The sequence below is a fragment of the Sparus aurata genome, chromosome 7, assembly GCF_900880675.1.
Source record: "Sparus aurata chromosome 7, fSpaAur1.1, whole genome shotgun sequence".
Classification (NCBI taxonomy): Eukaryota; Metazoa; Chordata; class Actinopteri; order Spariformes; family Sparidae; genus Sparus; species Sparus aurata.
Window position 1 is genome coordinate 32,155,675 of NC_044193.1, and position 12,575 is coordinate 32,168,249.

The window sequence follows — 12,575 nt, forward strand, 5'->3', positions numbered from 1 at the left end:
TACCTGCAGACTCTTCAGATAGAAGTTCTTGTGGAAATATATCTTGAATTAGATCTTCCTTCTCTAGTCCCCGTTTCTTTGAATGTCCTTATAATGAAAGACTTTTTTTAGTATTATTATTATTATATTTTTTTTCTCTCAATAAATTTAGAGTTATTGCAGATGTATGAGAACAGTGTGATGCAAAGAAACTTTCAAAAAGAGCTTGAGAGCAAAAAAAGAGCTTTTTCACTTAAGTACAAGCCTTAAGAAAAGCTTTCCTGTGTATTGTTCGAAAAAGGCTTTTGTCTCACTGTGACAAACATTACTGGCCTGCAGACAGAGGAAGTGCTCTGAAACTGAGGGTTTTAAGAAGCACAGACAGTCTTCAACCGAGAAGACTGTTGTCACTCCACCCATCCTGTCTCTGCTCAAACACGCAAACACACACACACACACACACACACACACACACACACACACACACACACACACACAGCCATACTAGCGGACATATGCCTGCATCCTCTTGCCCAGACACGTGCTTAAACATGAGCCCCTGCATGGGGCCCCTATGGCAGCTGAGACGAGCCTGCCACTCTCACTATTTCCACATATGCTGCTCCATGACTTGAGGCTTTGTGAGTTTCTTATACAGGGGTTATTCCTAGCTGCCATGTGTGAAGTAGAGGGCTGTAAATTAGCATTTGACAGATATGCGCTTCAAAGGTCCAGCACTGATATTTTGTGCCATTGATTGGCTAGTATCCTGCCAAAAGAACAAGCTCTTAAGCCGTTATTCTATCGCATGGTGAGGCTTAACTTGACTCAATTCTACTTGCTTCTTATTTTCTTTTTACACTGTGGATACAACCTGGTACCTCATACTTATTTTGGCATCGTCATTGGCCCGAGGTTTCCAAGTGAGCTGAGCCAATACTGAAAAGTGATGTGAAAAACTCTGCAGACCACTAATGAGTAGAAGACACAGCTCATACTTCATACCTGAATTACCTATTAGGTCGACTGACAGTGACTCCATCAGTGTCACTTGTCATTTAATCTCTGTCTCTAGACCAAAGTGAAGCTTCTGTGTATTGTTTCCCAACTGCTAGGAAAACTAAGAGGGCGTGGTGCTGCTACCAACCTTAAATGAGGGGGTGCTATCTGCAGTGGAAAGTAAAGAGAGTAAAATCCCCGATACAGAAAGTGAAGAGACCATAGCTCATTGCAACTCTTCACTAAAGTCATGTATATACAAAAAGAAAAGTATGATTTCTCTTTTAACAAAGGCCAATAATGTAATACTAGTTCATTGATATTATGAGGTATTGTGTTCTCAGTGTGAGGTGTGAGAGCTGAGAACATAGACGGTGCAGTCTGGGCATGTCTAACACACACCTCAGCTAATCGGAAAGCCTTATTTTAGAAGTGTGACATCCTGTCTATGCTGTGTAATCCACACCAGATCATAAAGGGAGTGGATTGCAAAGTGGTGGATGTATGCACACACACACACACACACACACACACACACACACACACACACACACACACACACACACACACACACACACACACACACACACACACACTTTGAAGCTAGCCCAGGTCTATCACCTGCTGTAAGTCAGGGACTTATCATGGGAGCACTGTCAGGTTTCCAATAAAACTGTCTCACTGTCATCTCTCATTGCCCTCAGCCAGTTCTGAGTATATGTGAGTGTGCACATGTATGTCCATTAGAGGAGGATTTCTCACATTTTCATGTCACACTCCCTGACCAACAGACCCCTATTTGATAATGTTTAATCCCAGGAACACATGTAAGAAGATATCATGCAGCCCTAATGAGATAATTTCAACTGAAGCAAATTATAGTGAAATTACAGTATTCATTCTTTACACTGGATCACCTGAAAGCAACCCAGCGGACCTGCTGCCCAGGATATCACAAAGCCACTTTTTTTAAAATGGGAATTCCCACCCTGGCTGTCTGTTGGCCTCATTTGTCACAGTCCCACTGTTCAGTAATCTAGACATGCAGATTTCTCCCACCCTTGAGCCCCCACCGCTGAGCCTCACAAGCCCAGCTGCCAATTGTTGAAACCCCCCCCCCCCCCACGCTCTCTTCCGTCCAAGATTACCAGGGCCGGATCTCACCCTGATGGAAAGCGGCAGCTTTGGCAACCGGTAATCCACGAGACGTGGACTGGCACGTGGCACAGAGACTTTGCCCAGAGCCAACACAGTGTGTGTATGTGTGTGTGTGTGTGTGTGTGTGTGTGTGTGTGTGTGTGTGTGTGTGTGTGTGTGTGTATGTATGTATGTGTGTGATCAGTCACTCTCTGGGCTGAACCACGAGCGCTAGCCTCTTGCCTCTAGCCCCGCTTTGCTGCCCTGATATGTAGGACATATCTCTTTATCTCTAGATAAACCACAAACCTACCAATCACAGCCAGGGCTGTGCTGCACTATTGTAGTCCCTGTCCTCTGTGCTAGATACAGCCACCTCAACACTTTTACCTCTACAATGCACTGGACTCTAAAATAGTTTCAACAATAAATTCAATTAAAGCTGCAAGCAGCGTTGAACGGGCCCTCGCAGTCCACGCGCGTCGGGGCGTGCTGCTGTCGATGCATGCTGCCGTCGGGGCATTCTCAAGCAACACCTTCCGCTGAGGAAGTCGTTGCTTCATAATTCGATGGACTGCTATTGCCGGTTTGAAATAATGTACGCTGAAGTCAGAAAAACTGTGTGAACTGACTGAGTCGATGCTCCGCCTCTGGAGCTGGCTGAAGAGAATGTGCACACTAGGCATGATGCAATGAAATAGTTTCAGGAAGAAGCTGAGTATCATCCTCCAGAAGCCTCACAAACCTTCCAGCTTCACGCAGTGGTAGGCTCAAACTCCCCTAATGCTTTCAAAACACTGGATGATGTCACCTTTGTGCTAAAACAGTGTTCACTGCACAGATATGGAAGTTCCATCTTATACTCTGTTTGCTCTTGGGAGTCTGTGTGCCACCACTCTGTCAAGCACAGTGGTTCTCTTGGGAGAGGAAAAAGTCCAGAGAATCCGGCCCGGACAGAGAAGAAGTGATTAACCGATGGGATGTGAGATGTCACCTGCTGCATGATAAAAGCTGAAGAGGAGGAAATTGCAGCTCATGGAGGAGTTGCTGTTGTGCTTGTCCCTCTGGGGCTTCAACAGCCAAAAGTGTAAGTCCTACATCTGAAATAAGACCATCAGCTGAAAGCCAACAAGATTTCCTACATGTCTATGTATATATTGTCTATGTGAAGTGAAAGATGTGCGATCCAAATCAAGCTGAAGAGAATTTTTTGTCCAGTTCTTCCAGCTGCTCTCCACTGTAGCTATGATGTCACACATTCTAATTCACGCAATACCAGTGTTGGGAATAACAGTGTTATAATAAACGGCGTTACTAACAGCGTTACTTTCTTTCAGTAACGGGTAATCTTACCAATTACTATTTCCATCGTTACAACGCCGTTACCGTTACCGACGATTAAATGTGGCGTGTTACAAACCTAAGCTGATCATTGAAGCTGTTGTCATCCGACTGGGCTCTCAGCCACCGGAGCTGCAGAGCTGTATTTTTTTTCCTCCGGTGAGGGAGGAGGGAGTATCAAGACAACTGCATAAGTGATGATGATTGGCTCTCTAACGTTGAGTGAGAATTCTTAGGCCAATCAGTGGCAATATTCGGTGTACACACAAGCCACACACGCACACAGCAGCCTCACACACTCAAACTAGCAGAGGGGCACTGCGGCAATGGCGAGTCCAGAGGTAAAGTTAATGTTTTCAAAGTGGAAGTACAGACACTGCTTTAATCTCCTTTGTCCACGTCCGTTGTAAGCAACTCTGATCTAATGAAGCATATCTCAGTGGCTCACGCTTCTACAAAACTAACACTGGCCAAAACTCTGTTGCTGATGCTGTTGATGATGATAGCAGGCCAGGTGTGGCTAATGTGTGCGCCGCTAACAGCTTCACAAAAACTTGTGAGACAGACTGAACTGAATGCAATGATATGGTATGTTGTTGAGAACTGGCTCACGTTATCAACAGTTGACTCAGACTCCTTCAGAGCACTCATTGGCAAAATATTGTGGAGAGCAGGTGCTGGTCCGCCATGCAGAAATACATTTTCTGAATACATATGTAGATGCCAAGTAGCTAAAATGATTGCTGAGCTCAAAAGGGGGAAGAAATAAAAGTAACGCAATAGTTATTTTCCTGGTTACTTTTACTTTTACTTTTATAGTGGACTAATTCGGTTACTAACTCAGTTACTTTTTGGGAGAAGTAACTAGTAACTATTACTAATTACTTTTTAAAAGTAACGTGCCCAACACTGCGCAACACACACCCATTCTTAAATCAGAAGACGGCCTACAAATCCTTAAAACTAAAACTGTGGTGATTTGAAAACCATAAAATATTTTTAAAACCTGAATACATGTCCAATAGTTTGAGGCGGGCCCGGTTCTAGGCATGGGCACGGGGGGGCAATGCCCCCCCAAATGCTTCGGCTGCCCCACCAAACCGACCCTGCTTCATTCCGAAAAAAAAAATAAATAAATAAAATATATAATATTGTAACGTATTCCCATAAATGCTGCTCAGAGTAATCACAGTCCACGGCTCTTCTGCCAACAGAGCTGGTGTCTCTCTCTCTCTTGTACCGTGCATACAGTCAGTAGCAGCTTCTCTCAGTTAGCATCACATTAGATACTACAGGCACTCCAGGCTTGTTAGTTCTTAGCATGTCGGCTAGCAACTGCTAGTAGTAGCCTAGTCCAATCGGCGGCTGCTGCCGAGTTTGTCTCTGTCTCTGTCTCCGCGGCATGGGAAGCGTCACACGAGCCTCACCCACCCCCGCCGACAGGATTAAACAACACACGTTAGTGAGAGGGGACTCCATAACCTGTAACTTCAGGTTAGCGCCGCCGGCCACTGTTTAACGTTACTTCCTGGGGCCAGAAACCACAGCGGCTAATCTGAGGCTGCTGGCATCTGGCAGGGAGAGACAGGCAACCCAGGCAGGGCAGGCACACACGACTTTCCAAAGCACGAGAAAGTGGTGCACAATAATATAGCATCAACCAATCAGACAAGATTTATTTATTTATTTTTATAGCGCTGTTTACAAAATTGCTTTGTCACAGATTATAAAGAAACTTAGATTTTGCCCCACCACCAAATTTCCCAACCTCCCTTCATATCTGCCACAATGAATTTTGGAAATTTGGTGGTGGGGCGAAATGTATGTGACAGATTGACAATCTTTAACATTGGCTGATGCCAGAGGAACCGCAAGCCCTTATGGGCCGGCCGATTATCACTCTGTTCCCTGTCTAGCGTTATTTAAAGGCTAAATTACAATTTAGTCTCTTCAATTCCTTCACATCTGTTGAAAAATCAATCTGATCACTAATTATATACCACATACAAGTCTCTGTATCACACTCATGGTTACCTTCAGTCTGCGTTGTTTTGTAGTGAATTTCTTATTCAGATGTGCATGGTTTGAAATAATACAAATCTACCTCCATTTTTTTATTTGATTATTTGTTTGCAAAAGTTAAAAATGAAGCAATGCCTTCTGGGAATTTCAAGACTGAATCGAGTGGACCGTGTCTGCGTGGTTGTTGGAAGTTGGAGATTGAAAATTGGAAACTGACTGAGATTAAGCTAGCAAAAAAATTAATGGAGGCATCAAGAGACACAAGGGGTGAGCAGAGAAAAGAGAGAGAGAGAAATCTGAGAGCACTGTAGGCTGACGGTGAAAAATGCTGCAAACCGACTGATTTGTTTTTAAAATCAAGTGCAGCTTCATCTAGAAGAGGTAAACATGGATAACAAATGATGGAAAGACATTTTTATTATGGAACGACTATTATGATAACTTTTTGTAAGGAGGGTCCACAGATGCTACATGCAAAGTTTGGTGCAAATTGGTCAAATCGTCTAGGAGGAGTTCGAAAAAGTAGGTTTTTCATTGTTTGCAAATTTGCGAATAGAAAGTTACTGCAAAAGTGGGCGTGGCCTACATCAAACAATTCAGCTAAATTCAGGGAATACATAGATATGAGGATTAATAATGTGGAACATATTAAGTGGGAGTTATGAGTGAAAAAGTCTTTTGCGTTGAAAATAGCGCCACCTGCTGGTCATTTTTGGTGTGTGAGTCACAGGGGCCATTCTATAGCACCTCTATGAATTTCATTTCCATAAGTGTTATGGTGTGGGCACAGGGCCAATTATACAATTAAAGTGACACCAGAGCGCCACCTAGTGGCGGATCAGTAAACCCTTTGTCAGATGTCCTCAGGAGGGCACTGACAACAAATGTACCAAATTTCGTTTTATTCCGATGAACCGTTGTGGAGATATAAAATACATACATTTAAAGAGCGCCACCTTGTGGTCATCGCCTAAAATTTTGCACAGGGCCTCAGGGGCTCATGGGGAAGTAGTATCCTGAGTTTCATGTCATTAGACCACACCAATGTGGAGATATGCAACACTTCCTGTTTGTAACCAAATCTGCAGGAAGTTGTTATTTAAGAGTATTGTGTGGCCTATCAAAATTCTTTTAATAACTTTTTGTCAGGAGGGTCCACAGATGCTGTGTGCCAAGTTTCGTGCAAATCGGTGAAATCGCCTGGGAGGAGTTCGAAAAAGTAGGTTTTTGACATTTTGCGACGTAGCGAAAAAAAAAACGGTATGCGGAAATGGGCGTGGCCTATACCAGTAGATTCAGCATAATTCACTGAACGCGTGGATATAAGGTTTTTGAATGTGCGACAAAGTATTTGGGAGTTATTAGCCAAAAGGCACTTTCCTTAATAACAGCGCCACCTAGTGGTGGAAATCAGGACGACAATAGATTATACAATTTTTCGCCAGGTGTAACTTATATTCCAAGTTTGGTGAGTTTTGGGATATGTTCAGGCAGTGAAAAATGCAGTCATTTTGTGAGAAGAAAAATAATAAAAATCATTTGGAAAACAATAGGGTCCTTGCAGGTTCCCTGCTCAAACAATAGGGTCCTTGCAAGTTCCCTGCTCGGGCCCTAATAAATCAGGTGTCTGTAATGGAGATGCTTGTGGACATTTTCCCCTTTATTTCATGAAACGTAAGCCTTAAAGTAATTAGAAGGAAGTGAACTGAAAATGAAACAACAGCTCAGTGTTGACACTTATTATTCAGATATATTCGATACTAAGGGGTAGACGCACATTCTTCCCTAGTTGGAGCTCTTTATAGAAACATTGCTCCTCAAAAAGAGTTGTACTGCCAAGCCAGAAAAAATGAATATTGTTGGTTCATGGAAGCACCCTGATGTTGTTATGGAAAGTCATTTAAAAGTCATGGAGTTGTACATCAGTGCTGTGGTGGATCGAGGACAGCTGTCACATCGGCAGTCCTCGGTGGTATTTGTTCGTCTAGCCACGCTACTTTCCTGTGAGAGTGGCTCTGATTACACAGACATGTGGCATAGCATGACACACTGCCAGCATGAGCGAGAGAGGCAGAGAGACTGAGAGAGAGAGAATCTGACCCCATTACAAATGACCACCAGTTGACACTACGAGACTGTGTGTGTGTGTGTGTGTGTGTGTGTGTGGCGTCTTCTGCCCAGTCCTGCACACTGATGCAGATTCCTGAGGGAGATCCTCATACATAAAATAAGTGAGAAGGCGCCATGAAGTGAATCAGGGAGATACAGAGAGACAGAGAACTGTATGAGTGAATACATCCCCTCCAGAAATATTGACGGTCTGAGCCAGGCCACATCAGCATTACATGTGTGACCTCCTCTCCAACACATGACCTCTGAAAACTGAAAAAGAGTGAAAGACACACAACCTGTATGATAATTTCACTGTCATATGAAGAGGCTTAGAGATTGAAATTTTGATACAAAAAGGATAATTCCTACTAACGGTGAATCATATCGCAGTGGCAATATCTATCAAAATAATAGCAACATGCTTTTATTTTAACATATCATGCAGCCCTGTATACAAATATTACATACTTAACAAAACATTTTTGTTTTAGAGGTGTACTTTCTCCTTAAGATTAACAGTTTTTATTTTGTGTTTATCTCCCTTTTCCACTACAAGCCCACGTAAGACTCATACAAAGTAGTACAGTATATTCTCAATTGGATTATTATTTTCCTGCTGTGTTTCATGAGCTGTTTAGTCTGTCCTCCACCAGCTTTGGCTTTATAAATGACTAAGATTAGATTCAAGAGTGTGTCTGTGTGTGTTTCTGTGTCTGTGTCTGTGTATCTGTGTGTGTGGCAGCTAGTGACAGCCACAGCTTGGACAGGCTGAGGTCATAGCCACTAAGCCAGCCAAATGGGGGAAAGAGAAACAAACCCTTACTTGTCTGTGTGTATGGATTTATCTGGGTGTATAATAGACAGATACACACACACACACACACACACACACACACACACACACACACACACACACACACCACACACACAGACTGCCCCAGTCACCTCTAACCACGAGCAAACACACCTAGCTGTATTGGTCTGTGTGTGTGACAAGTGTGTGCCGAAGCCTGGACTGAGTGTGTGCGTATGAGTGCAGCTTGGCAACCCTAAAGCAGCTTCCCCTCACTATACAATGATACACACAAAGTCAACACCAGACTGTCATTTAAACACACTGATTCCTCCAGCTATCAGACACCTCTGCTGCCACTTACCTACCAGGCTTCTTTACGCACACACACACACACACACACACACACACTGTTATCGGTTTGTCTGACACTATCGGGTACATTCTCAGTTCACTGACATTTTAGTGTGACAGCTCTTAGTGGTGCAGTGACATCACTTGGGAAAAATAATAATCGACTCGGATGTGTTTGCACATTCCAACCTGTTGGTAGACAGAGTGTTGTATACCGTTCAAGACATTATTTTAGCACGTATGTCTTTGTAGGAAAACATTTCAATTTGATTAATGAGTAAAATGGTGCCATGTTTCACTTGTATAAGCTTTCTTGCATCTTAAAGCCTAAAACAAATTTTCTTCTTTCCTCCTTTTCTTCTTCCAGGTGTCTGATGCCATCCCGATCAAAAAGTCCAAACATGAAGACTACCCATCGCAATCCCTGCTGGCCGACAAAGAGAAACAGCACGACTGGCTACAGTCCCTGTCTGCCTCCAACAAGGTTGGTGGCGCTAAGCTCAGGAAGGAGATGTTGTCTTTGATGATAATGATGCATGGTGCTTGAGATGAAATGTCATGTAATATTATCCAGAGGTTTTTGGATGAGGCTAGCGCTTAAATTTAGATTTGGCAAGCGGTGCTAATAGAGGGCGTAACTGTAGATGCCACGAGCCCCAAGGATTCACCTATATGGTGAGAATGTACCGTAGGTATACTTTAACTCTACATGGAAGAATTGCAACATTCACCCAACCTAATGCACTCTGTAACACTACTTATATTATTATACCATAGGATACCATATATAATACCATATATTATTCCACACCACACCCACTTATATTAATGATCAGAAATAAAGTCCAGAAATATTCAGTGATCTAAATTTGCATTATATGAATATCCCATTATTTATTTTATGAAGCCCCCCTTTACGGTATCCAAGGTCAAAGACATGTTGTAACAGGGCTGGGCAATATATAGCATATATCCTTATCATGACGGGTGACCAGGGTTGCAAATTTTAAGCAATTTCTTTAGTCAATAGTCAGCTGCCTGAACAATTGGTTATGTGTTTGTGCCCAACTTTTACTTTGGATTAAACCCTCGAAGACGATTAATTGATTAATGATTCATCATAAACATGGGAATATGTATCGTCTTATTTTTTAATGTCATTATGGTGATAAAACATAAGAGTTTGTTGGCTGTTCTACTTGTTCTAATACTTATCTGTACCCACTTAGTCATTATACCCAGATTACTGGTGATTATTTATGAAAAATCTCATTGTGTTCATTTTTGTGAAGGTTGTGTTATCCCCACATTATTGTCACAATATTGATATTGAGGTATTTGGTAAAACATAATCTGTGGAGTCTGTCGCACTAGTCCTAGCATTTATGACATGTACAAGAAAAACCTTAAAAAATGTCAATATCATGTCCATAACGCAGCTTAATTCATGATATAAGGGGCAAAAATAATTACATCTCTCCACAAATATCCAGCTCCAAAGACCAGGTGACAGATTAGGCAGGTTGAAGGAAAGCAGGTGTCAAAATCTTCAAATATATAACAAATTAAGTCAGTGCGCTGAAATTATGGGTTAGCGTTAGGCTAACCCTTACTTAGGACTGGGTATCAGACCGCAATACTTTCCCTCAAACTGTCTGCCTATGTGTCCATAGGACAAAGTATAAAAACTGTAAGCCTCAAATAGGGATGTAACAGTATGAAAATTTCACACAGCGGTAATAGACCAAAATTATCACAGTTATCGGTATACCACGGTATTTTTTAAAATGTCTTCAAAATGTTGAAAAAACACTGATAAATTGAAATAATTTCATCAAGATTTATATTTAAATATATTTATTATATATTAAAATTGTCCAAATCCAAAACCTTAACAAAACACTGCAAAATCAACATTAAATAATTATAAAAGAATTTATCAAAACTGTGCAAAATAGGTCATTGGCTTTTTGTGATGAGGCAGCCTGTTTTTGAAACGTGTCCTTTAATGTCTGCGTTACAGAGGTAGAATGAGTTGTAGTGGCATTAGCACTCGATTGGCCAGCAGACCCTCTCTGTGAAAAAAATGAATGAAAATGTCATTATTTATTATTACTGTCACTGTCACTTAATATTAAGGGTGCAACCAACAGATCACAAAACTCACAATTTAGATCATATCACTTTTGTGAGGAACAGGTTGAATAATTTTTTAGATCAAAACAAAAAGGATTATTGTTGTTAAATGAATTATGAATACTCTATTTTGGCTCTTATCTCTATCTAGACACTTGTTATATTCACCATTTTATATTATTCTTTATATACAGTCTATTCTACAAATAATCCACAAGTATTATATATTTCTGATATTACTTATATATTGGCGGTCTGTCTGCGTGTCTGCCTGCTCGTCTGGACTCGGTCTATCTGATTGGTCAGATGGCTGCTGAGCCACAGGTAGTCGCTGCTCCGGTGAACGGAGCTGAGATGAAAGTCAGTCATCTCAGTCAGTTTGTGTTCACTAACTCAGTCCACCCAGTATGTGTTTGTTTCAAATCCTCCTCACTGCAGCTCTGCATCTATATTTGGGGAATTATTAGGTTGACTTTAAAAAGTGAAATCTACAGTTAATAAGCAGTTCAGATAACGTGCCAAATCACGGATCAACTTCGTTCCGTTATACCATTATCTGGTCAGTTTACATTAGTAACAACAGCAAATTAGACAGAGAAAACTCGACATGCACATACATCATGCAACCGAGCTTAAGGTTAGCTTACCTTGCATTTGGTGAACAGTTGCGGGTGATGGTCGTAAAGTGAAAGTAAGTAAATTGGAGGTGTTGCCACCCCTTGCAACAACTTTGTTCTCGAAGCTCCTGCAGATAGGGCTGCCATCCTTGACCAGCTGTCCCTGAGCATTCTTATAATAACCAAAATACGCCCAGACTGAAGATTTGGTTCTCTTTGAAGGCAGAAAAATGCCGTGAGGGCCGCTACTATCATGTCCTCCCTCCGCCATGTCTTCTTCACTACATAACAAGTGCACGTTGCACGCTGCGCATGCGCCTCGAGTTTTCCACACCGTGGTTACCGACCGCGGCGGTTACCATGGTAATTAAAACTTAAACGGTAACCTTCACCGTCGGGAATTTTACCGTGGTTTACCGTGACACTGGTAACCGTTACATCCCTAGCCTCAAACTGTATACAACAATGGAGAAACTGCTATTGATCTCCCGGGATAATCTGTAAATTAATATAAATGTATTGCTTGTGTTTAAAAGTATTACCATTGTCTTTTTTTTAGGGGCTTAACTGCATTCAACCCAGGCAGAGGCCATCAGCTTTCAGACCCTGGTCCCCCCACATCTCTGCTGGTGATAAGGAGCCCTCCAGTCACCCCCTGGCCCTGCTGAGAGACAGGTGAGCTTAGTATATCACAGGACAGCTGCATCCATAATGGAAGACACTTTCACTAGACTCACTTCAAAAGAAATGAATAATAAACAATAAAATATCTGGGCTGTGAGAGCCATTTTGTTCAGCTGGATCCGATGAGCTCCCAGCAGCTCTCTCTCTTGTCTGGGTAGGCTGGTGTCAGAGGGGTCAAGTCTGACTGTACCACTGCCTCCCACATGACACCCATTCTCACACATTTGACACACACATGCTGTGGGCACCCACTTGGCATGGTGATGCCAGTGCAGGCTGCACCATATTACAGCTGATCTGGCCCAGTTTCTCTTAAAGTGGGAGGAAAGAGCTGCAGGCTCTTTATTAGAATGTTTCACTACCTTTGTTGGCATGGGCTGTTAAAATGGGATTATACAATA

At 42.2% G+C, this 12,575-nt stretch overlaps 1 protein-coding gene across 1 annotated transcript in view; it reads left to right on the forward strand.

The window, feature by feature from the left end:
* skia (v-ski avian sarcoma viral oncogene homolog a) overlaps positions 1–12,575 on the forward strand; it is a 100,624-nt gene that overhangs the window by 79,030 nt on the left and 9,019 nt on the right. The window contains exons 2-3 of the mRNA XM_030422619.1: positions 9,105–9,221; positions 12,050–12,165. Of these exons, the coding sequence (XP_030278479.1) occupies positions 9,105–9,221; positions 12,050–12,165 (233 nt within the window). The remainder of the gene's footprint in view (positions 1–9,104; positions 9,222–12,049; positions 12,166–12,575) is intronic.